The 24,401-nt window shown below is 44.8% G+C and overlaps 1 protein-coding gene across 1 annotated transcript in view; it reads left to right on the top strand.

Annotated features, from left to right (window-relative positions):
- The window catches only part of LOC106595870 (voltage-dependent T-type calcium channel subunit alpha-1I), a 150,682-nt gene that overhangs the window by 100,781 nt on the left and 25,500 nt on the right, over positions 1-24,401 (top strand). The window contains 10 exon segments of the mRNA XM_082976405.1: positions 7,917-8,095; positions 9,405-9,531; positions 11,176-11,301; positions 12,046-12,135; positions 12,414-12,606; positions 13,173-13,264; positions 13,266-13,325; positions 14,619-14,728; positions 17,154-17,287; positions 18,329-18,399. Coding sequence (XP_082832531.1) covers positions 7,917-8,095; positions 9,405-9,531; positions 11,176-11,301; positions 12,046-12,135; positions 12,414-12,606; positions 13,173-13,264; positions 13,266-13,325; positions 14,619-14,728; positions 17,154-17,287; positions 18,329-18,399 — 1,182 coding nt within the window.

Raw genomic sequence — 24,401 nt, 5'->3', positions numbered from 1 at the left:
ATACATACTGTACCTCAACCACTCCAATATCCCTGCGCATTGAGTATGGTACCGGCACTGACCTGCATTTCCATTGTATTTATTAAGGATTCCCATTTGCTGTTGCCAGGGAAGCAGCTACTCTTCCTGGGGTCCAGCAACATTAAGGCAGTTATATACAGTTTAAATATTACAGGACATTACATTTCATATCACTTTTCACAACACATAAAGTGAGTTCCCTCAGGCCACTACTCTACTATCACATATCTACAATACAAAATCCATGTGTACGTGTGTCAGTGCCTGTGTGTGTGTGTGTGTCTCTTCACAGTCCCCTCTGTTCCATAAGGTGTATTTATATCTGTTTTTTTAATCTGATTCTACTGCTTGCATCAGTTACCTGATGTGGAATAGAGTTCCATATAGTAATGGCTCTATGTAGTACTGTGCACCTCCCATCATCTGCTCTTGACTTTGGGACTGTGAAGAGACCTCTGATGGCATGTCTTGCGGGGTATGCTTGGGTGTCTGAGCTGTGTGCTAGTAGTTACAAAAACAAGTAGTGATGAAGTCAATCTCTCCTCCGCTTTAAGCCATGAGAGATTTACATGCATATTAATGTTAGCTCTCCATGTACATTGAAGGGTCAGCCGTGCTGCCCTGTTCTGAAATAATTGTAATTTTCCGAGGTCCCTATTTGTGACACCTTGCCACAAGACTGAACAGTAGTCCAGATGTGACAGAACTAGGGCCTGTAGAACCTGCCTTGTTGATAGTGCTGTTAAGAAGGCAGAGCAGCGCTTTATAATGGACAGACTTCTTCCCATCTTAGCTACCGTTGCATCAATATGTTTGTATGATCCCCAATCAGAGACAACGATAGACAGCTGCCTCTGATTGGGAACCATACCCGGCAAACAAAGAAATAGAAAATCTAGAATGCCCACCCAAATCACACCCTGACCTAACCAAATAGAGAAATAAAAAGTCTCTCTAAGGTCAGGGCGTGACATATTTAGACATTTTGGCAAATGTATTGTAAATACAAATCTGAAATAGTACATTTACATAAGTATTCAGACCCTTTACTCAGTACTTTGTTGAAGCACCTTTGGCAGCGATTACAGTCTTCTTGGGTATGACGCTACAAGCTTGGCACACCTGTATTTGGGGAGTTTCTCCCTTTCTTCTCTGCAGATCCTCTCAAGCTCTGTCAGGTTGGATGGGGAGCGTTGCTGCACAGCTACTTTTAGGTCTCTCCAGAGATCGGGTTCAAGTCCAGGCTCTGGCTGGGCCACTCAAGGATATTCAGAGACTTGTCCCGAAGCCACTCCTGCGTATTCGTGGATGTGTGCTTAGGGTTATTGCCCTGTTGGAAGGTGAACCTTTGCACCAGTCTGAGGTCCTGAGCGCTCGGGAGCAGGTTTTCATCAAGAATCTCTCTGTACTTTGCTCCGTTCATCTTTCCCTCGATCCTGACTAATTTCCCTGCCGCTGAAAAACATCCTCACAGCATGATGCTGCCCCCACCATGCTTCACCATAGGGATGGTGCCAGGTTTCCTCCAGAAGTGACACTTGGCATTCAGGCCAAATAGTTTAATCTTGGTTTCATCAGATCAGAGAATCTTGTTTCTCATGGTCTGAGTCCTTTGGGTGCCTTAAGGCAAACTCCAAACGGGCTGTCATGTGCCTTTTACTGAGGAGTGGCTTCCGTTTGGCCACTCTACCATGAAGGCCTGATTGGTGGAGTGCTGTAGAGATGGTTGTCCTTCTGGAAGGTTCTCCCATCTCCACAGAGGAAATCTGGAGCTCTGTCAGTGACCATCGGTTTCTTGGTCACCTCCCTGATCAACACCCTTCTCCCTCGATTGCTCAGTTTGGCGAGGTGGCCAGCTCTAGGAAGAGTCTTGGTGGTTCCAAACTTCTTCCATTTAAAAATGATGGAGGTGTTGGGGACCTTCAATGCTCCAGACATGTTTTAGTACCCTTCCCTAGATCTGTGCCTCGACACAATCCTGTCTCGGAGCTCTACAGACAATTCCTTTGACCTCATGGCTTGGTTTTTGCTCTGGCATGCACTGTCAACTGTGGGACCTTATATAGACAGGGGTGTGCCTTTCCAAATCATGTCCAATCAATTGAATTTACCACAAGTGGACTCCAATCAAGTTGTAGAAACATCTCAAGGATGATTAATGGAAACATGATGCACCTGAGCTCAATTTCGAGTCTCATATCAAAGGTTCTAAATACTTATTTAAATAAGGTATTTCTGTTTTTTATTTTTAATACATTTGCAAAAATGTCTAAAAACCTGTTTTCGCTTTTTCATTATTGGGTATTGTGTGTAGATTGATGAGGGGGAAAAAATGATTTAACCCATTTTAGAATAAGGCTGTAAAGTAAAAGTCAAGGGGTCTGAATTATTTCCGAATGCACTGTATACTTGCATCCTGGTATTTCTTTATCTTACCTCGTATCTCTTTTTTTGTATTACTTTATTACTGCACTGTTGGGAAAGAGCTTGCCAGTAAGAATGTCACTGTACTGCTTTTCACCTGTGGCATCCTGTGCACGTTGCGAATAAAAATTGAAACTTCAATCACCATGGGGAAAGGCAAAGAACTTACATTTGGAAAGAGACAAGTGGTTGTTGACTTTCATAAATCAGGCAACGGTACAAAAAACAACTAAAGAGCAATTATAAACCGGGTGGTTCGAGCCCTGAATGCTGATTGGCTGAAAGCCATGGTATATGAGACCTTATAGCGCGGGTATGACAAAACATTTATTTTTACTGCTGTTGGTAACCAGTTTATAATAGCAATAATGCACCTTTAGGGGTTTGTGGTATATAGCCAATATGCCACAGCTATGGGCTTTATCCAGGCACTCCACGTTACGTCATGCATAAGAACAGCCCTTAGCCGTGGTATATTGGCCATATACCACACCTCCTCGGGCCTTATTGCTTAAATATACCACTTACTACTATTAGGACAACAATTAAGAAGTTTAAGACCACTGGAACAGTGGAAACTTGCCTGGTAGAGGCCCATTGAGGAAGACGGTTCGGAAGGCAAAATTAATGTCCAAGGGCCACAGTTAGAGAATTACAGAACTTGTCCACATTTTGGGTTCACCAAGTCTCCCAAATCTACAATTAGACATCACCTCCAAGACAATAGGCTATTTGGAAGGGTTGCCATGAAAAAAGCCTTAATTGAGAACAACCAACAAATGTAAACGCCTGGAGTTTTCTAAACGGCATTGGCACTTGGATTGAAATGCCAATGTCAGATGAGATGAAAATAGAGCTCTTTGGCTCTATCACACCAGTGGTGGGTATGGCCCCTAAGGAAGGATGCATATGAGTTATATTCTAAAACGCTATATATCCATTTTCAGAAATGTTAGTAAATTATTATTATAAATTTTTTTGAAAGCTATCACTATATGCTTTCATTTCAGAGAGACAAACAGTCATATTTTGTTGCAAAATTAGATATATCCATCTCACTCGCAGAGCAAAAAGTAGCACTGCAAGGTTTTACACAGTCAAATGGGACAAGTAATGTCATTTTTTGTAAATAACTGTACAAATGATACATTTGTGACATCAAATTAATCAACGCAGTAATATGAGATCTGGGCCCTGGTCAAAAGTAGCACACTATATAGGGAATAGGGTGACATTTGGAATGAGGCCTATTTCTAACCAAACACTATAGCATGAGGCTAGATTTATGATGTGTTGAATTTATATGTTAAATATACAGGATAAGAACATTCCATTCCTGCTAAACAATGGATCAATAGAGTTTCTCAACACGACCAGTTGTAATACACATCTAAAATCTATGAATTTAAAATCTGAGGACAGTAAGATTTTACACACAAATGTGAAAAATGTGTGGATTTATAGCGTTTTGGAAATAAACTCTTCATATGCAGAAAATAACCTCATACCTACTGTAAAATATGGTGGTGGATCTTTGATGTTATGGGGCCAGAGGACATTTTTTGCCAAAAATCTGTTTGCCACTGCCAGGAAGCTGAAACTTGGCCGTAAGTGGATCTTCCAGAAAGATAATGACCCCAAGCACACATCAAAATCCACAATGAAATGGCTAACTGACCACAAAATCAACATTTTGCAATGGCCAGCTCAGTCTCCGGACTTGAACCTCATTGAAAACCTGTGGTTTGAATTATAGAGGGCAGTCCATGAGCGCAGACCGTAGAACATCAAGGATCTGGAAAGAAGATTCTGTATGGAGGAATGGTCTAAGATAGATCCCTCCCGATGTGTTCTCCAATCTCATAAAACATTCTAGAAAAAGGCTAAGTGCCGTTATCCTCGCAAGGGGAGGGAAAACAGTGGTACCAATCATTTTGACACCTATCTTTGTGAGATTTTTTTTATTACAGTACTTGTTAAGCTTAATGTTTTTCTCTGAGCTATTAATAAAAAATAATATAATTTTCTATAAAGATTCACAGAATATAGCTCAGTATTTGTATTATTTTATACAGTATTTTTTGCCCATCTTTATTTATTTTTATTTAGTTCACCTTTATTCAACCAGGTAGGCTAGTTGAGAACAAGTTCTCATTTATAACTGCGACCTGGCCAAGATAAAGCAAAGCAGTGCGACACAAACAACAACACAGAGTAACACATGGAATAAACAAACATACAGTCAATAACACAATAGAAAAAAAAGTCTATATACAGTGTGTGCAAATGAGGTAAGATAAGGGAGGTAAGGCAATAAATAGGCCATAGTGGTGAAATAATTACAATTTAGCAATTAAACACTGGAGTGATAGATGTGCAGAAGATGAATGTGCAAGTAGAGATACTGGGGTGCTAAGGCGCAAAAATAAAAAACAGTATGAGGATGAGGTAGTTGGATGGGCTATCAACGGTGCCAATATTTATTTTATCCTCTCCCTCCCTCCCTCCTCTTTTCTCCCTGGAAGTCTCTCCATTGCACTCAAGACAAGTAATTAAGCAATGACATTAATTCGCCGTCAATCTTTCAGTTGCCGTCAATCTCTTTCACCCCGTGTCTCTATCCCTTCCTCTCTCTCTCTCATTCTTTTCCACACTCTCTCTCCTCCCCTCTCTCTCCCTCTATTCCTCCATTCTGTTCTCCGCGGAGGGTTCTGGCACAAGAGGGGGCATCAATTATGCAAACGAATCAATTATTGACCAATCTACCAGAGGAGCAACGGCCTTGTCAGGCCCCTGGCTGAGTGGAACACACCACCTCATGTCTCTGTCTCTCTTCCTCTGCTTTTAGGCCTGATCACATTACCCTGTCTGTCAATTAGTCAGTCAGTCAGCCTCTCCCTGGGCCATTGATATAGGCTTACTCTAGATAGCCTGTAGTAAAAAAATATATATATTTATTGTCACATACACCAGATAGGTGGAGTGAAATGTGTTGTTCTACAGGGTCAGCCATAGTAGTACGGCTCCCCTGGAGAAAATTGGGGTTAAGTGCCTTGCTCAAGGGTACATCAAATGATTTTTCATCTTGTCGGCTTGGATATCCAAACCAGCGACCTTTCAGTTACTGGCCTAATGCTCTTACCACTAGTCTACCTGCCACCCTACAGTATACACACTCTGGGCTTCTGTCTGTATAGGCTGTATAATCACATCTGTCTCTCCCCAGCCCATGGTTATAGACTTAGATAAAATGTATTCAGATGCACTGGGTTCTTGTCAGTATAGGCAGTATGGCTGTGTGATTATTTTGGTCTATGTACTCTCCTAACATAATCTAATGTTTTGTTTTCGCTGTAAAGCCTTTTTGAAATCGTACAATGTGGTTAGATTAACGAGAGTCTCATCTTTAAAATGGTGTAAAATAGTTGTATGTTTGAAAAATAGAAATTATTGCATTTTTGAGGTTTTTGTATTTGGCGCCACGCTGTTCCATTGGATATTGGCTAGGCGTTCCGGTAGCGGAACGTCTAGCCTCAACAGGTTTTAACAACCTCTTATTTAATGTGAAAAAAATATTACACTGCTCTGAAAACTCACTAAACTATTCCTGAGATATTTACCTAATAGAAACAACTTGAATATCAAACTCACAAAAACGATAATTACACAATAACACACACTTACCATAAGATGTGCTAGATTGTGATGGTAGCCATTTTGAGGAACCAGAAATAAAACAGTATCAAAGTGACACTGCCACATGTGATGTCATTGAAAAGCCCAGAATGTCCTCTCAAAGGTACAACAGGACCTAACACAGTGACATGTATGGCCTTAGAGATACGGCCCAAAAACCAATGTCCATTCGAGAGGACCAAAATGAATTGCTGGTTCTCAGGAGGATAGGCAGTACAGTCATTAGGTTGAAATGTACAGTCTGGGGCTAGGCAGTAGGATCATTATATTAGATGATCATTATGGTCATACAGTACCGTATATACGCAGCAGTCTTTTCTACTCTCGTCAGTCTCATGCTAAGTGATAATTTGGCTTCAATGCCAGTCAGTCAGAGCCTATAATGATAATAATAATAATCATGGTAATAATATGCATTGGATTTCTGCTCTGACTGTGTTGCTTAATTTAAATATTTAAATCATGGGCCTTTTTTATCCGATGTCCTCGTAATCACTCATTCACATTGCTGCCTTGCAATCTCCTGAAGCCACTGCCCCTGAATGTACACACACATCCAAAATGTACCACTCAATCTAACTTTACCAATATGCCACTGCTTGCCATCCATGATACATAGTTGTGGGTTTGTAGCAGGAATCACAGAAGAAAGTTATGGGGACCTGGATGATGATGTTCCACCAACTGTGTACAACCCAAAGGCACGGTGTTGCATCATTAGTCCAACTCTGTGTCAGAGAGCCTACTGTGTCTACCTGCAGTTTGAACTGTACAACTCTGCTGCAGATGCCCTGTTTACTCTGTTTGTTTGTGTGTGATGGATAGTTCCTTGTGCTAGTAGCTAGTGTGTGTGTGTGTGTGTGTGTGTGTGTGTGTGTGTGTGTGTGTGTGTGTGTGTGTGTGTGTGTGTGTGTGTGTGTGTGTGTGATATATGATGATGTATATATATATATATATATATAAATAGCTCCCAGTGCCATCAGCAGCCAGTGTGACTGTGACAGTTAATGTCAGTGTCTGCCAGCGGGCTCTAGCTAGCACGAGCAGGTGTGTGTGTGTGAACAGGTGTGGATGTGTGTGTCACAGAGATGTTGCCCATTTCATGATCCAGGTGTGTGTGTGTGTGTGTGTGTGGGGCTTTTGTGTTTGTGCTTTTTATGTGTGTGTGTGTGTGTGTGTGTGTGTGTGTGGTGTGTGTGTGTGTGTGAGTGTGTGTGTGTGAGTGTGTGTGTGTGAGTGTGTGTGTGTGTGTGGGGGGGGGGGGGATTGTTATCCTCCAGGCGGTTCTATAGTGTGTGTGAGTCACTTTCTGTCACACGTCTCATTAGTGTCTATAGATTTCAACACAAAGACTCCTGTGACCTGCAGCTGCTGACAACTCCCTCCTTCTCTCTCCCCTCTCTCTCTCCCTCTCTACCACCCTCTGTTTCTCTTCTCTGTATCTCTCATTATCTCCATTTCTCATGTACCATGTAATGTGTCTGAGACCTCTAGTCAATCTGGGACCAGTGTCCTATCCTGGGATATGTGTGAAGGGGAACTCATGAACTTTAGCACAACTCTGCCATTGACATGATGCATGACTCTTGCTCTCTTTTGCAACAAAAATAATTCTGTAATTGTACCAACTTTATTCAATGTAATTCTGGCATTTTCAATTCTTCATATACTATGGGATTGTATATAGGTCACCGGGTGTACCTGTTGATAACATACCTCACTCACAACCTCTCTCCCCCTCCTACCCCTCTCTATCTCCCTCCCCCTCCCTATAGGTGGTGTCTATGGGCCTGTATATAGGGGAACAGGCATATCTGAAAAGCAGCTGGAACGTGTTGGACGGCTTCCTGGTCTTTGTGTCGTTGATTGACATTGTGGTGTCAATGGCGGGCGGGGCTAAGATTCTGGGGGTGCTGAGGGTTCTCCGATTACTCCGCACACTGCGCCCCCTCAGGTAGGGAGGACATACTACAGACACACTGCACCCCCTCAGGTAGGGAGGACATACTACAGACACACTGCACCCCCTCAGGTAGGGAGGACATACTACAGACACACTGCACCCCCTCAGGTAGGGAGGACATACTACAGACACACTGCACCCCCTCAGGTAGGGAGGACATACTACAGACACACTGCACCCCCTCAGGTAGGTAGGACATACTACAGACACACTGCACCCCCTCAGGTAGGGAGGACATACTACAGACACACTGCACCCCCTCAGGTAGGGAGGACATACTACAGACACACTGCACCCCCTCAGGTAGGGAGGACATACTACAGACACACTGCACCCCCTCAGGTAGGGAGGACATACTACAGACACACTGTACCCCCTCAGGTAGGTAGGACATACTACAGACACACTGCGCCCAATCAGGTAGGGAGGACATACTACAGACACACTGCACCCCCTCAGGTAGGGAGGACATACTACAGACACACTGCACCCCCTCAGGTAAGGAGGACATACTACAGACACACTGCACCCCCTCAGGTAGGGAGGACATACTACAGACACACTGCACCCCCTCAGGTAGGGAGGACATACTACAGACACACTGCACCCCCTCAGGTTGGTAGGACATACTACAGACACACTGCACCCCCTCAGGTAGGGAGGACATACTACAGACACACTGCACCCCCTCAGGTAGGGAGGACATACTACAGACACACTGCACCCCCTCAGGTAGGGAGGACATACTACAGACACACTGCACCCCCTCAGGTTGGTAGGACATACTACAGGGAGGTTCACATAATGTCCTTGTCCCATAGTGGTGAAAACAGACTAGTTGTGCTGTATTGTTTCTTTGGTGATTTGGGGTCAGTTTAGTTTGTTAGGATCCCCATTAGCTGTTCCTTATGCCGTGGCTACTCTTTCTGGAGTTCACTTTCCCTTATACCTTAAAGACCAGAAAAATTACACCTTTGAAATGTAGGTTTATATACACCCTCTCTGAGTCAGCAGCAAATACTGTGTTTTGGGAAGCACTCCACTTACTAACTCTCCATCCCTCTCTACCTCTCTTTCTCCCTCTCTCGTGCTCTCCCTCTCTCTAATCCTCCATCTCTCTCCCTCTCCATCACTCCCTCTCTCTAACCCTCCATCTCTTTCCCTCCCTTTCTTTCCATATCTCAATCTATCTCCCTCCATCTCTCTCTCTCTTTCTCTCTCTCCATCCCTCCTTCTCGCTCTCCCTTCATCTCTCTCGCTCGATCCCTCTCCCGCTTTCTCTCTGTTTCTCTTTCTACAGGGTGATCAGTCGAGCCCCAGGTCTGAAGCTGGTAGTGGAGACTCTAATAACATCTCTGAAACCTATAGGAAACATTGTCCTTATCTGCTGTGCTTTCTTCATCATATTTGGTATCCTGGGGGTGCAGGTAGGGGCTGTTATCATTGGAGTACTTGTCTCTCCATCTTTCTTGCTCTGTCTTTTTTTCTATCTCTGTTTTCCTTATTCCTTCATTTTATCAATATTTCACTTTCCCTGTCTTTCTCCTTCAACATATACCATATCTTTCTCCTCCAAAATATACCCTGTCTTTCTCCTCCAACATATACCCCGTCTTTCTCCTCCAACATATACCCTGTGTTTATCCTCCAACATATACCCTGTCTTTATCCTCCAACATATACCCCGTCTTTCCCCTTCAACATATACCATGTCTTTCTCCTTCAACATATACCATGTCTTTCTCCTCCAACATATACCCCGTCTTTCTCCTCCAACATATACCCTGTCTTTCTCCTCCAACATATACCCTGTCTTTCTCCTCCAACATATACCCTGTCTTTATCCTCCAACATATACCCCGTCTTTCTCCTCCAACATATACCCTGTCTTTATCCTCCAACATATACCCCGTCTTTCTCCTTCAACATATACCATGTCTTTATCCTTCAACATATACCCTGTCTTTATCCTCCAATATATACCCTGTCTTTATCCTCCAATATATACCCTGTCTTTATCCTCCAACATATACCCCGTCTTTCTCCTCCAACATATACCCCGTCTTTCTCCTCCAACATATACCCTGTCTTTCTCCTCCAACATATACCCTGTCTTTCTCCTCCAACATATACCCCGTCTTTCCCCTTCAACATATACCATGTCTTTCTCCTTCAACATATACCATGTCTTTCTCCTCCAACATATACCCCGTCTTTCTCCTTCAACATATACCATGTCTTTATCCTTCAACATATACCCTGTCTTTATCCTCCAACATATACCCTGTCTTTATCCTCCAACATATACCCTGTCTTTATCCTCCAACATATACCCCGTCTTTCTCCTCCAACATATACCCTGTCTTTCTCCTCCAACATATACCCTGTCTTTCTCCTCCAACATATACCCCGTCTTTCTCCTCCAACATATACCCTGTCTTTCTCCTCCAACATATACCCTGTCTTTCTCCTCCAACATATACCCCGTCTTTCTCCTCCAACATATACCCCGTCTTTCTCCTCCAACATATACCCCGTCTTTCTCCTCCAACATATACCCCGTCTTTCTCCTCCAACATATACCCCGTCTTTCTCCTCCAACATATACCCCGTCTTTCTCCTCCAACATATACCCCGTCTTTCTCCTCCAACATATACCCCGTCTTTCTCCTCCAACATATACCCCGTCTTTCTCCTCCAACATATACCCCGTCTTTCTCCTCCAACATATACCCCGTCTTTCTCCTCCAACATATACCCTGTCTTTCTCCTCCAACATATACTCTGTCTTTCTGTATCTCTGTTTCCTCACCTTCCTCCCACTGTTTTGTCTGTCCCTCTGTCTCTGTCCCTTCTCTGTCTTTATCAATCTTTGCCACCTGTCTTCCTCTTCCTCTCTCTCAATTCCCTACATCACTCTTGACCATCTATGTAATGACCACCTCCATATTATTCCCATCAAGTGTGTCTGTCCTTTGATAATGACATATGAAAGAAACCACTTCTATGGTAACAACAACAACAAGACATCTGAAGTGGCTCTGTCCATTGTTCCCATTGTTCCCTGACAGCTGTTCAAAGGGAAGTTCTTCTACTGCTTTGGCCCCGACGTCAAGAACATCACCAACAAGTCTGACTGTCTGCAGGCCAACTACAAATGGGTCCATCACAAGTACAACTTTGACAACCTGGGACAGGTGAGGATTTCTCCCAGTATCAATTTCAAACTGATGGACATGGTGAATGGACCTGTATGAAATACTGAACTGATGGACATGGTGAATGGACCTGTATGAAATACTGAACTGATGGACATGGTGAATGAACCTGTATGAAATACTGAACTGATGGACATGGTGAATGAACCTGTATGAAATACTGAACTGATGGACATGGTGAATGAACCTGTATGAAATACTGAACTGATGGACATGGTGAATGGACCTGTATGAAATACTGAACTGATGGACATGGTGAATGAACCTGTATGAAATACTGAACTGATGGACATGGTGAATGGACCTGTATGAAATACTGAACTGATGGACATGGTGAATGAACCTGTATGAAATACTGAACTGATGGACATGGTGAATGGACCTGTATGAAATACTGAACTGATGGACATGGTGAATGAACCTGTATGAAATACTGAACTGATGGACATGGTGAATGGACCTGTATGAAATACTGAACTGATGGACATGGTGAATGAACCTGTATGAAATACTGAACTGATGGACATGGTGAATGAACCTGTATGAAATACTGAACTGATGGACATGGTGAATGGACCTGTATGAAATACTGAACTGATGTTTTGTCTGTGTGTTTTTGTCTTTATATGTATGTTTATATTTCATGTCTTTCATGTGTGTTCTGTCTGTCTGTGTACGTCTGCATTTCTGAATGTGTGTGTGTGGGTGTGTTCTGTACCACAGGCTCTGATGTCCCTGTTTGTGCTGGCTTCGAAGGACGGCTGGGTCAACATCATGTACCATGGCCTGGATGCTGTAGGGGTGGACCAACAGGTAACTAGTCTAATAGTGATCATCAAGTCTATCCATTATATTTCTATAGATGTATTCTTTTTTCAGTTGTGTTGGCTGACTGATCTATCAGAGCATACTCTCCCTCTCCTCCTTCGACTAAACACTCACATGCACCTCTCCTTCTCTCTCTCTCCCTCCTTCTCCCTCTCTCCTCCCTCCCTCCCCCTCTCTCTCTCTCTCTCTCTCTCTCTCTCCCTCCCTCCCTCCCTCCCTCCCTCCCTCCCCCTCCTCCATCCTTCACTCCCTCTCTCCTCTAGCCAGTGATCAACAACAGTCCGTGGATGCTCCTCTACTTCATCTCCTTCCTCCTCATTGTCAGTTTCTTCGTTCTCAACATGTTTGTGGGCGTGGTGGTGGAGAACTTCCACAAGTGCCGTCAGAACCAGGAAGTGGAAGAGGCTAAAAGGAGAGAGGATAAACGACGGAGACGCATGGAGAAGAAGAGGCGGGGTAAGGGAGAGATGGGAAGAAGAGATAGTACAAGGTGCATGGAGAGGGAGAGAGGGAGGGAGAGAGGGAGGAGAGAGGACGGGTGAGAGAGGTAGAGAGAGAGAGAGGGAGAGAGAGAGAGAGGGAGGGTGAGAGAGGTAGAGAAGGAGGGATAGAGGGTGGGTGAGAGAGGTAGAGAGAGAGGGAGGGAGGGTGAGAGAGGTAGAGAAGGAGGGATAGAGGGTGGGTGAGTGAGTGAGGTAGAGAGAGAGGGAGGGAGGGTGAGAGACGGAGGGTGAGAGGGAGAAAGGGAGGATGAGAGTGAGAGAGGGTCAGAGGGAGAGAGGGAGAAAGAGAGTGTAAGGGAGAGAGGGTGAGAGAGGGTGAGAGAGAGAGAGAGAGAGAGAGAGAGAGAGAGAGAGAGAGAGAGAGAGAGAGAGAGAGAGAGAGAGAGAGCAACCAGAGATAGACCATCAATGATTGTGTGAATTGGTTATGTGTATATAACATAACAACAATGCTTTTGAATAGTGTACAGTATTACTGTGTATAAAGTACTATTACCTGTGTTTGACTCCCCTTGCCAGACGCCCAGAAGATCCCCTACTATGCCAGCTACAGCCCCCTCCGCCTGTGGATCCACACTCTGTGTACCACCTACTACCTGGACCTCTTCATCAACCTTCATCATCTGTATCAACGTCATCACCATGTCACTGGAACACTACAGCCAGCCACGAGTAAGACTGGAGGGAGCGGTGTGGGGGGGGAGGTGGGGGGGTACAGAAAGAGAGAGTGTCGTGTGTTTTCATGTATATTTGGCATATTTCAGTTTACCATTCAGAACAACAACAGCACACAGTAACCATATGTGACTCCTTCTCTCTCTCCCCTCCCTCCCACCTCCTTCTCTCTCCCACCTCCTTCTCTCCCTCTCTTCCCCTCCCCCACCTCTTTCTCTCTCTCCCCTCCCTCTCACCTCCTTCTCTATCTCTTCTCCCTCCCGCCATCTCCTTCTCTCTCCCCCTTCCTCCCACCTCCTCTCTCTCTCCCTCCCTCCCATCTCCTCTCTCTCCCCCCTCCCTCCCTCCCTCCCTCCCTCCCTCCCATATCCTTCTCTCTCTCCTCCCACCTCTTTCTCTCTCTCCCCCTCCCTCCCACCTCCTTCTCTCTCTCCCCCTCCCTCCCACCTCCTTCTCTCTCCTCCCTCCCTCCCACCTCCTTCTCTCTCTCCCCCTCCCTCCCTCCCACCTCCTCTCTCTGCCCCTCCCTCCCACCTCCTTCTCTCTCCCCCTCCCTCCCTCCCTCCCTCCCTCCCTCCCTCCCTCCCTCCCTCCCTCCCTCCCTCCCTCCCTCCCTCCCTCCCTCCCTCCCTCCCCTCCCCTACCTCTTTCGCTCTCTCTCCTCCCTCCCCCCTCCTTCTCACTCTCCCACTCCCTCTCACCACCTCCTTCTCTCTCTCCTCCCTCCCACCTCCTCTCTCTCGACCCCCCCTTCCTACCGCTTCTCTCTCTCCCCCTCCCTCTCACCCCCACCTCCTTCTCTCTCTCCCCCTCCCTCCCACCTCCTTCTCTCTCTCCCCCCTTCCCTCTCCCTCCCTCCCTCCTCCTCCTCTCTCTCTCCTCCCTCCCTCCCACCACCTCCTTCTCTCCTCCCTCCCACTTCCTTCTCTCTCCTCCTTCCCACCTCCTTCTCTCTCTCTCTCCTCCGTCCCACCTCCTTCTCTCTCTCCCCCTCCCTCCCACCTCCTCTCTCTGCCCCTCCCTCCCACCTCCTTCTCTTTCCCCCTCCCTCCCTCCCTCCCCCCACTTCTTTCTTTCTTTCTTTCTCTCTCCTCCCTCCCACCTCCTTCTCTCTCTCCCCCTCCCTCTCACCACCTCCTTCTCTCTCCCCCTCCCTCCCTCCCTCCCTCCCCCCACTTCTTTCTTTCTTTCTCTCTCCTCCCTCCCACCTCCTTCTCTCTCTCCCCCTCCCTCTCACCACCTCCTTCTCTCTCCCCCTCCCTCCCACCTCCTTCTCTCTCTGTTTCTCAGTCTCTGGATCTAGTGTTGAAGTACTGTAACTATTTCTTCACATCCACCTTTGTACTGGAGACCCTCCTGAAGCTCACCGCCTTTGGCTTCCGACGCTTCTTTAAAGACAGGTAGTTACAGGGCCACACTGACTTACTGAATAAACGCTGTATTCACGGCTGCACTGGGGACACACTGTGTGTGTGTGTGTGTGTGTGTGTGTGTGTGTGTGTGTGTGTGTGTGTGTGTGTGTGTGTGTGTGTGTGTGTGTGTGTGTGTGTGTGTGTGTGTGTGTGTGTGTTTGCGCGTGTCAGTCATCTCAGTGTGTATGATTCATACAGAGTATATGATTCATAGCTGCCTTTTTAACCACCACTCCATTAGAAAAGAGTTATTCTGACTTCAATGGTACTTACTGGTAGTGTCATAGCTTTACTATAGCTGAACTATAGCTGGGATACTTCAATGGTACTTCCTCGTAGTGTCATAGCTTTACTATAGCTGGGATACTTCAATTGGTACTTCCTGGTAGTGTCGTAGCTTTACTATAGCTGAACTATAGCTGGGATACTTCAATTGTACTTCCCGGTAGTGTCATAGCTTTACTATAGCTGAACTATAGCTGGGATACTCTCTGTATAGTCAAATACAGATACTGCTGAACTACTGAATAAACACTATACACACAGCTACACTGGGGACACTGTGTGTGTTGTCTCACTCTGTGTGATACATAGTAGTAAATGCCATAGCTGTAATATAACCAGGATGCTCTCTCTATACTAAATGGTACTAGTAAAGGTGACTGAATTAAATACGCTGCACTGGGGACACTGTGTGTGTTTTCTCACTGTGCGATTCATAGTGTTTGCTGTACTGTAGGTAGTTAAAGTTAGGGTTAAAGGTTAGGTTGACAGGTTAGGGTTAAAGTTAGGTTGACAGGTTAGGGTTAAAGTTAGGTTGACAGGTTAGGGTTAAAGTTACGTTGACAGTTTAGGGTTAAGGTTAGGTTGACAGGTTAGGGTTAAGGTTAGGTTGACAGGTTAGGGTTAAGGTTAGGTTGACAGGTTAGGTTTAAAGTTAGGTTGACAGGTTATGGTTTAGGTTAGGTTGACAGGTTAGGGTTAAAGTTAGGTTTAAAGGTTAGGGTTAAGGTTAGGTTTTAAGGTTAGGGTTAAGGTTAGGTTTTAAGGTTAGGGTTAAGGTTAGGTTTAAAGGTTAGGTTTAAGGTTATGTTTTAAGGTTAGGGTTAAGGTTAGGTTTAAGGTTAGGGTTAAGGTTAAGGTTAGGTTTTAAGGTTAGGGTTAAGGTTAGGACCCATCTCTGACCTATTCCTGACCCATTCCTGACCCATTCCTGACCCATTCCTGACCTATTCCTGACCCATTCCTGACCCATCTCTGACCCATCTCTGGCCCATCCCTGACCCATCTCTGACCTATTCCTGACCCATTCCTGACCCATTCCTGACCTATTCCTGACCTATTCCTGACCCATTCCTGACCCATCTCTGACCCATCGCTGACCCATCTCTGACCCATTTCTGACCCATCCCTGACCCATCCCTGACCCATCCCTGACCCATTCCTGACCCATCTCTGACCCATTCCTGACTCATCCCTGACTCATTCCTGACCCATCTCTGACCCATCCCTGACCCATCTCTGACCCATGGTCTCAATCTGGAAACAGAAATCACAGAAGAATCTCTCTGCTCCATACAGTCCAATATCTCACCCACACTGTGAGCAATATGGTGGAGCAGTGATTTCTCCCATTCTATTATTACTGTTATTAATTCAATTACACCCACATTACTGTTAACAGGACCCTGATCAACCCACTCACAGATACATGGAGCATCACTAGAGCCATTCCTACTCATTCTCTTTCTCTAATTGTTTTCCCATTCAACATAATGGGTTAGTGATGAAGCAGATAGATTGTGGCTGATGTTGGATATCTATTCATTTAATTGACTCAGTACTGAATGGTTGGTGCTGAACTGCTGCTGCTGTTGACAACACATACACGTTGAAGATGTTGACGCGAACAAAACACAAACATTTACCTGGTGCTTTAATGGTATTGACCCATTTTCTATGATGGAGGCAGAGAAAGAGAGAGAGGGGGAGGGGGTAGAAGAGAAAGGGGGAGGGGTTGGAAGAGAGAGGAGATAAAATAAATGAGAAAGAAGAGAGAGGTAAAGGATGGAGAGAGAGAGAGAAAAAGGAAGAGAGAGTACAGGGGGGTAGAGAGAGAGATGTATGTTAGTGTGATTGGACAGCACCTTGTCTCTTTTCTATGACATCAGTGACATCTGGCAGGACAGTCTCTCTGCACACTCAGATTTAGGGATCAGAGTTTTCTCAGTGTGTCTTAAACTGGGACATAGTGGAGATGCAGGCAGATGGAAACAGACTGGGTTACTGGGCACACACATACAGTACACACACACCACACACACACATGCCTGTACCTGTACAGTACATGAATGACCCTGATGGAACATGTCCTCCAGTGTGACGACCCTTTGCTCTCTGACTCTGTGTGTAGGTGGAACCAGTTGGATCTGGCCATCGTGTTGCTGTCAGTGATGGGCATCACTCTGGAGGAGATTGACTACAGCGCTTCTCTCCCCATCAACCCTACCATCATACGCATCATGAGGGTGTTGAGGATCGCACGAGGTAGCGCACGCATGCACGCACCCTGGCACACACACACACACACACACACACACACACACACACACACACACACACACACACACACACACACACACACACACACAGTACAACACTTTTCCTACTCACCCGCCTCTGGAATCTATGGATAGCATGCACACACCCAGTGTTCAGACCCAGTGTTCAGACCCAGTGTTCAGACCCAGTGTACAGACCCAGCGTACAGACCCAGCGTGCAGACCCAGCGTGCAGACCCAGCGTGCAGACCCAGTGTACAGACCCAGTGTTCACACCCAGTCCGCAGACCCAGTGTACAGACCCAGTGTTCAGACCCAGTGTTCAGACCCAGTGTACAGACCCAGTGTACAGACCCAGGGTACAGACCCAGTGTACAGACCCAGTGTTCAGACCCAGTGTACAGACCCAGTGTTCAGACCCAGTCCGCAGACCCAGTGTTCAGACCCAGTGTACAGACCCAGTGTTCAGACCCAGTGTGCAGACCCAGTCCGCAGACCCAGTCCGCAGACCCAGTCCGCAGACCCAGTCCGCAGACCCAGTGTTCAGACCCAGTGTTCAGACCCAGTGTTCAGACCCAGTGTTCAGACCCAGGGTACAGACCCAGGGTACAGACCCAGTGTACAGACCCAGTGTACAGACCCAGTGTTCAGACCCAGTGTACAGCAGGGGATCACTGCTTCATCATTAATCCTACCAAAGCTACAGGTCATGACTAATGTTTGGGCCAGTGAGAGGGCCATGAGAGAGCGAGAGTGTGTGTGTGTATGGCAGTGTGTGTGAGAGTGTGTGTGTATGACCGTATCTGTGAGTGCGTGTGTGCTGGGTATAAATTTAGCTGTGACCTTTCGGAGGCTGGATGTTTCCCGTTTAGTCCAGAATTGAACCGGAGGGAATTCCCTAAATGCCCAGCATTTATAATCTCCCTCTCCACTTCTCCTCTCCCCAGCCCTCATCATAACCTTTTTCTGTCTTTCTGCGCTCTCTCTCTCTCTATCTCTCTCTCTCCATCTATTCTCTCCATCCCAGTTCTGAAGCTGCTGAAGATGGCTAAAGGAATGAGAGCTCTGCTGGATACGGTGGTCCAAGCCCTACCACAGGTACAAACACATACACATACATACATACATACAGACAGACAGACAGACAGACAGACAGACAGACAGACAGACAGACAGACAGACAGACAGACAGACAGACAGACAGACAGACAGACGTTGGATGAGCCAATACTATGACAATGCTCAACACAGGCCAAAACAGCCCCCCTCCCCCACACACTGCCCTGGGAATCCATCCTATATTTGAGGCCTGAGGGAGAGAGGTGCGGTAGAAAAGGCAGACCCAAACTGCAACTAGGACAGGCAGATCAATTACCAGAAATGTGGCCTTTCTCTAGCTTTCTGTGCAGTGCTAATTGGTGACTCAGACTGGCCACACTGCCACACTGCCACAAATTCACATGTGCACACGCACATACACACACACACACAGACACGCACACACACATAGCTCCTATGTATGATGAGTGCAGACAAACAGAGGGGCTGATTGAATTATTATGGCTAGGATTAGAGGCACTGTTTACATGTTCAGTGGGAGAAACTGAACAGAAAATGAAGAAGCATTTTTATCTGTTATTATGTAGATGATGGCAGCTTCAAACAATCAAATGAGATGATGATCTTCAAACAGTAGCTATATCTCTGTACATAATGTGGACAGTTTGGGCTTTCAGGACCATGGAGAGTGCTCTGGGAAAAGACTGTATTCATAAAGAGTGCTGATCTAGGATCAGGTCCCCCTGTTTTATTCATTAGTATCTAAAAGGATAAACTGATCCTAGATCAGTACTCATATTCTGAGACACTTTATTAAAACCACCCTGGACCAGAAACAGCCCCTAGGCCCATAACCGCTACTGCCTAGGCACCTCATATAGATGTGAAAGGATTTGAGAGAGAGAGAGAGAGAGAGAGAGAGAGAGAGAGAGAGAGAGAGAGAGAGAGAGAGAGAGAGAGAGAGAGAGAGAGAGAGAGAGAGAGAGAGAGAGAGAGAGAGAGAGAGAGAGAGAGAGAGAGAGAGAGAGAGAGAGAGAGAGAGAGAGAGAGATAGGGAAGACGGAGGTAAGGCACAACGGATCTCCTCTCCTCCGTTGCTATCGATCCCTCTCTCATTAACACAGGGCCCTGGGTCGTCTTCCCAAGGGCATCAGGCAGGTAATTAACACCAAGGTGATTAAAGAGGTGTGTTTGTATCCTTAAGTGTGTGCGTGCTTGCGTGCGTGATGAGAGGAGACAATGAGTCTGCCATACTAAACACTCTTAAGACGGAGGTGAAAAATCCCCTGCCAGGGTAGTGTTACACATTGTCAAGACTGAGAGTAAGGGTGTTACATGGAGAAGCCCCTGACAGATGTTAGCTAGCTAGCTGAAGCTAACACTCAAACACATTACGACCGACGCTATCTCTTATTAACAGGATCTGCTTAAAATAAAGTGTCACATTACCCAACTAGAATCAGCCATTATCTAACATTATCCCATTTCTCCCCTACTGAGCTAAAATGGCTTCCATCTGCTGTTCACTAGGTGGTAGTGGTGTCATTCAGTCACATCACATCACCACTAAAGCCAGTTTGTTTTATCTCTTCCAGGGGCTGGGTTATAAACTTCAAATATAGCCTATGGCAGAAGGCAACACTGCTTGAATATCACCATTTCTGCTTTCAAAAAGATCATTACGAGTGCTCACAGAGACATCTTGTACCATTCTCTTAGCTACTCATTTTTGTTGATCCCTGTGATTTTTGTTTTCAGAAAATATAGACCTCCTTAAAACTAGTCCCTTGGCCGGGAGAGATTAGCTGTCCCCTCTCTGGGTTTGCATCTATGGCCACAGCCACTATTTGCTAGCTAACATTAGCATTGGGAACCAAAACACAGTAAAAGTGAATGGATCCTGGCTAGCATAGCATGCTCTTAGCTACGTGCACAGATCAAAGTAAATTCAAGACTCACTTATCACTGACCCAGGTTTCACCTGGTATAAATTCACCCTTTGTTTGTCTCTTGCTTGCTTGGATCACCCCTCATAGAAACATGTCATTAAGAATCACAGATCATTAAACTGATCTCAATGGAACAGTGCTATATTCAGAGGTGCTTAAATCATCCTCAGTAGTGTAAGGTCTACGGTCTCCCTGGTAGATACATCACTAATCAACTGTGACACAGGTAGCTGGGGAGAGCTCGCATTAGTTCTGGCCCAAAGGGAACTCGGTATCATACTGAGACAGTCTGACGAGAGACTGAGACTGACAGTATGACAAACAAAGTCTGGATCTAAAGTGCTTTAGAGATGTTTATAGAACTGTTACGTCACTACATAATTTCTACTTAACTTAGACATTGCTGACCTGGGGCACGTTCAGTAGACACAAATGGGAGAAAACATTTTGAAATGAAGGTATTACCACCTGAACTTGTCCACTGAGAACACACACTTTCCTTTCTTGGTTTCAAAAACTTTCCCGGAGGTTCAGTACCTGCTGAACACGACCTTGATCTCTAACCCTCACTAAACACTCCTATCTTAAGAAACCTGAGTTGTGTTCTATGAAAACCAGCTTCACGTCTGTGACTGTTTGTCTTGCGATGTGTTGGCCTGGTAGAGGCTAGAGCAGGCTAGATCTGGCTAGAGCAGGCTAGATCTGGATAGAGCAGGCAAGATCTGGATAGAGCAGGCTAGATCTGGATAGAGCAGGCTAGATCTGGAAAGAGCAGGCTAGATCTGGATAGAGCAGGCAAGATCTAGAAAGAGCAGGCTCGATCTGGATAGAGCAGGCTAGATCTGGATAGAGCAGGCTAGATCTGGATAGAGCAGGCTAGATCTAGAAAGAGCAGGCAAGATCTGGATAGAGCAGGCTAGATCTGGATAGAGCAGGCTAGATCAGGCTTTTTGTTATTTTTGTTATTTTATTAGGATCCCCATTAGCTGTTGTAAAAGCAGCAGCTACAGTGAGGGAAAAGCCAGGACATTGAAAATGTGTCGTGGATCGGTATTCCAGCATGACAATGACCCAAAACACACGGCCAAGGCAACAAAGGAGTGGCTCAAGAAGAAGCACATTAAGGTCCTGGAGTAGCCTAGCCAGTCTCCAGACCTTAATCCCATAGAAAATCTGTGGAGGGAGCTGAAGGTTCGAGGTGCCAAACGTCAGCCTCAACCTTAATGACTTGGAGAAGATCTGCAAAGAGGAGTGGGACAAAATCCCTCCTGAGATGTGTGCAAACCTGGTGGCCAACTACAAGAAACATCTGACCTCTGTGATTGCCAACAAGGGTTTTGCCACAAAGTACTAAGTCATGTTTTGCAGAGGGGTCAAATACTTATTTCCCTCATTAAAATGCAAATCAATTTATAACATTTTTGACATGCGTTTTTCTGGATTTTTTTGTTGTTATTCTGTCTCTCACTGTTCAAATAAACCTACTATTAAAATTATAGACTGATCATTTCTTTGTCAGTGGGCAAACGTACAAAATCAGCAGGGGATCAAATACTTTTTCCCTCACTGTACTCTTCCTGGGGTCAACACAAAACATGAAACATGACATAATACAGAACATTAATGGACTAAAACAACTCAAGGACAGAACTACATAAAAAAAATGTAAAGGCACACATATCCTACATATCAATACATACACACAAACTATCTAGGTCAAATAGGGGAGAGGCGTTGTGCCGTGAGGTGTTGCTTTATCTGTTTTTTTAAACCAGGTCAGCTTTTTATTTGAGCAATATGAGATGGAAGGAAGTTCCATGCAATAATGGCTCTATATAATACTGTTTGCATTCTTGAATTTGTTCTGAGTTTGGGGACTGTGAAAAGACCCCAGGGGGCATGTCTGGTGGGGTAAGTGTGTGTGTCAGAGCTGTGTGAAATTGACTATGCAAACAATTTGGGATTTTCAACACGTTAATGTTTCTTATAAAAATAAGAAGTTATGCACTCAGTCTCTCCTCAACTCTTAACCAAGAGAGACTGGCAAATATGTAGTATTTTTATCAGCGCTCTGATTACAATGAAAAGCAGGATGTGTCGCTCTGTTCTGGGCCAGCTGCAGCTTAACTAGGTATTTCCTTGCAGCACTCGACCACACGACTGGACAATCAAGATGAGACAAAACTAGAGCCTACAGAACTTGCTTTTTGGAGTGTGGCGTCAAAACAGTAGAGCATCTCTTTATTACAGACAGACCTCTCTCCATCTTTACAACCATTGAATCTATATGTTTTGACCATGACAGTTTACAATCTAAGGTAACGCCAAGTAATTTAGTCTCCTCAACTTGTTCAACAGCCACACCATTCATTACCAGTTTCAGCTGAGGTCTAGAACTTAGGTAATGATTTGTACCAAATAAAATGCTCTTAGTTTTAGAGATGTTCAATACCAGTTTAATACTGGCCACCCATTCCAAAACAGACTGCAGCTCTCTAGAGGGCCTAGAGAGCTGCCCTACGGTACACCACACTTTATATGTTTGACATTAGAGAAGCTTCCATTAAAGAAAACCCTTTGAGTTTGATTAGATAGATAGCTCTGAATCCACGATATGGCAGAGGTTGAAAAGCCAAAACACATATGTTTTTTCAACAAAAGGATATGGTCAATAATATCAAAGGCTGCACTGAAATCTAACAGTACAGCTCCCACAATCTTCTTATATCAATTTCTTTCAACCAATCATCAGTCATTTGTGTCAGTGAAGTACATGTTGAGTGCCCTTCTCTATAAGCATGCTGAAAGTATGTTGATCATTTGTTTACAGAGAAACAGCATTGTATTTGGTCAAACACCATTTTTCCAACAGTTTGCTAAGAGCTGGCAGCAAGCTTATAGGTCTACTGTTAGAACCAGTAAAGGCTGCTTTACCACTCTTGGGTAGCGGAATTACTTTGTTCTTCCCTCCAGGCCTGAGGACAAAGAATTTCCTCTAGGGCTCAGATTAAAGATATGACAGATAGGAGTGGCTATAGAGTCAGCTACCATCCTCAGTAGCTTTCTATCTAAGTTGTCAATGCCAGGAGGTTTGTCATTATTGATTGATAATAATAATTTTTCCACCTCTCCCACACTAACTTTACAAAATTCAAACACTTTTTTTTTGCAACGCTTTTCTGTAATTATTTGTTTTTTTATGTATGGATACAATGGCTCACTGTTTGTTGTTGGCATTTCCTGCCTAAATTTGGCCACTTTGCCAATGACATAATCATTAAAATAATTGGCAACATCAAATGGTTTTGTGATGAATAAGCCATCTGATTTGAATTTGTTTTTCTGCCCATAATTTCATTTAAAGTAAATTTGTAGTAAGTCAGCCAGTCAGATGTGCAGCCAGACTTATTAGCCACTCTTTTTGCCCCATCTCTTTCAACCATACAGTTTTTCAATTTCTCATCAATCCATGGAGCCTTAACAGTTCTAACAGTCACTTTAAGGCATGCAGCTAGCGGGACACCTCGACAACATCCGGTGAAATTGCAGAGCACGAAATTCAAATTACAGAATTATAAATATTTCACTTTCATAAAATCACAAGTGTAATACATCAAAATAAAGCTTAACGTCTTGTTAATCCAGCCGCTGTGTCAGATTTCAAAAATGCTTTACGGCGAAAGCACACCATGCGATTATCTGAGGACAGCACCCCGCATACAAAACCATGAAAACATATTTCAACCAGGCAGGTGCGACATGAAAGTCAGAAATAGCGACATAATAAATGCCTTACCTTTGATCTTATTCTGTTGGCACTCCAAAAGGTCCCAGTTACATCACAAATGGTCCTTTTGTTCGATAATGTCGTTCTTTATATCCATAAAAACTCAGTTTAGCTGGCGCGCTTCAGTCAATAATCCACCCAGTTTCCCTCCATCAAAATGCATACAAAATTAATCCCAAACGTTACTAATAAACTTTTCCAAACAAGTCAAACAATGTTTATAATCAAACTTTAGGTACCCTAATACGTAAATAAACGATAAAATTTAAGACAGAGAATCGTTATTGTCTTTACCGGAGAAATAT

This window comes from Salmo salar, chromosome 06, assembly GCF_965601325.2.
Source record: "Salmo salar chromosome 06, fSalSal1, whole genome shotgun sequence".
Lineage (NCBI taxonomy): Eukaryota > Metazoa > Chordata > Actinopteri > Salmoniformes > Salmonidae > Salmo > Salmo salar.
The sequence above is the reverse complement of the archived record's forward strand: the minus strand, read 5'-3'. Positions and strand labels throughout refer to the sequence as shown.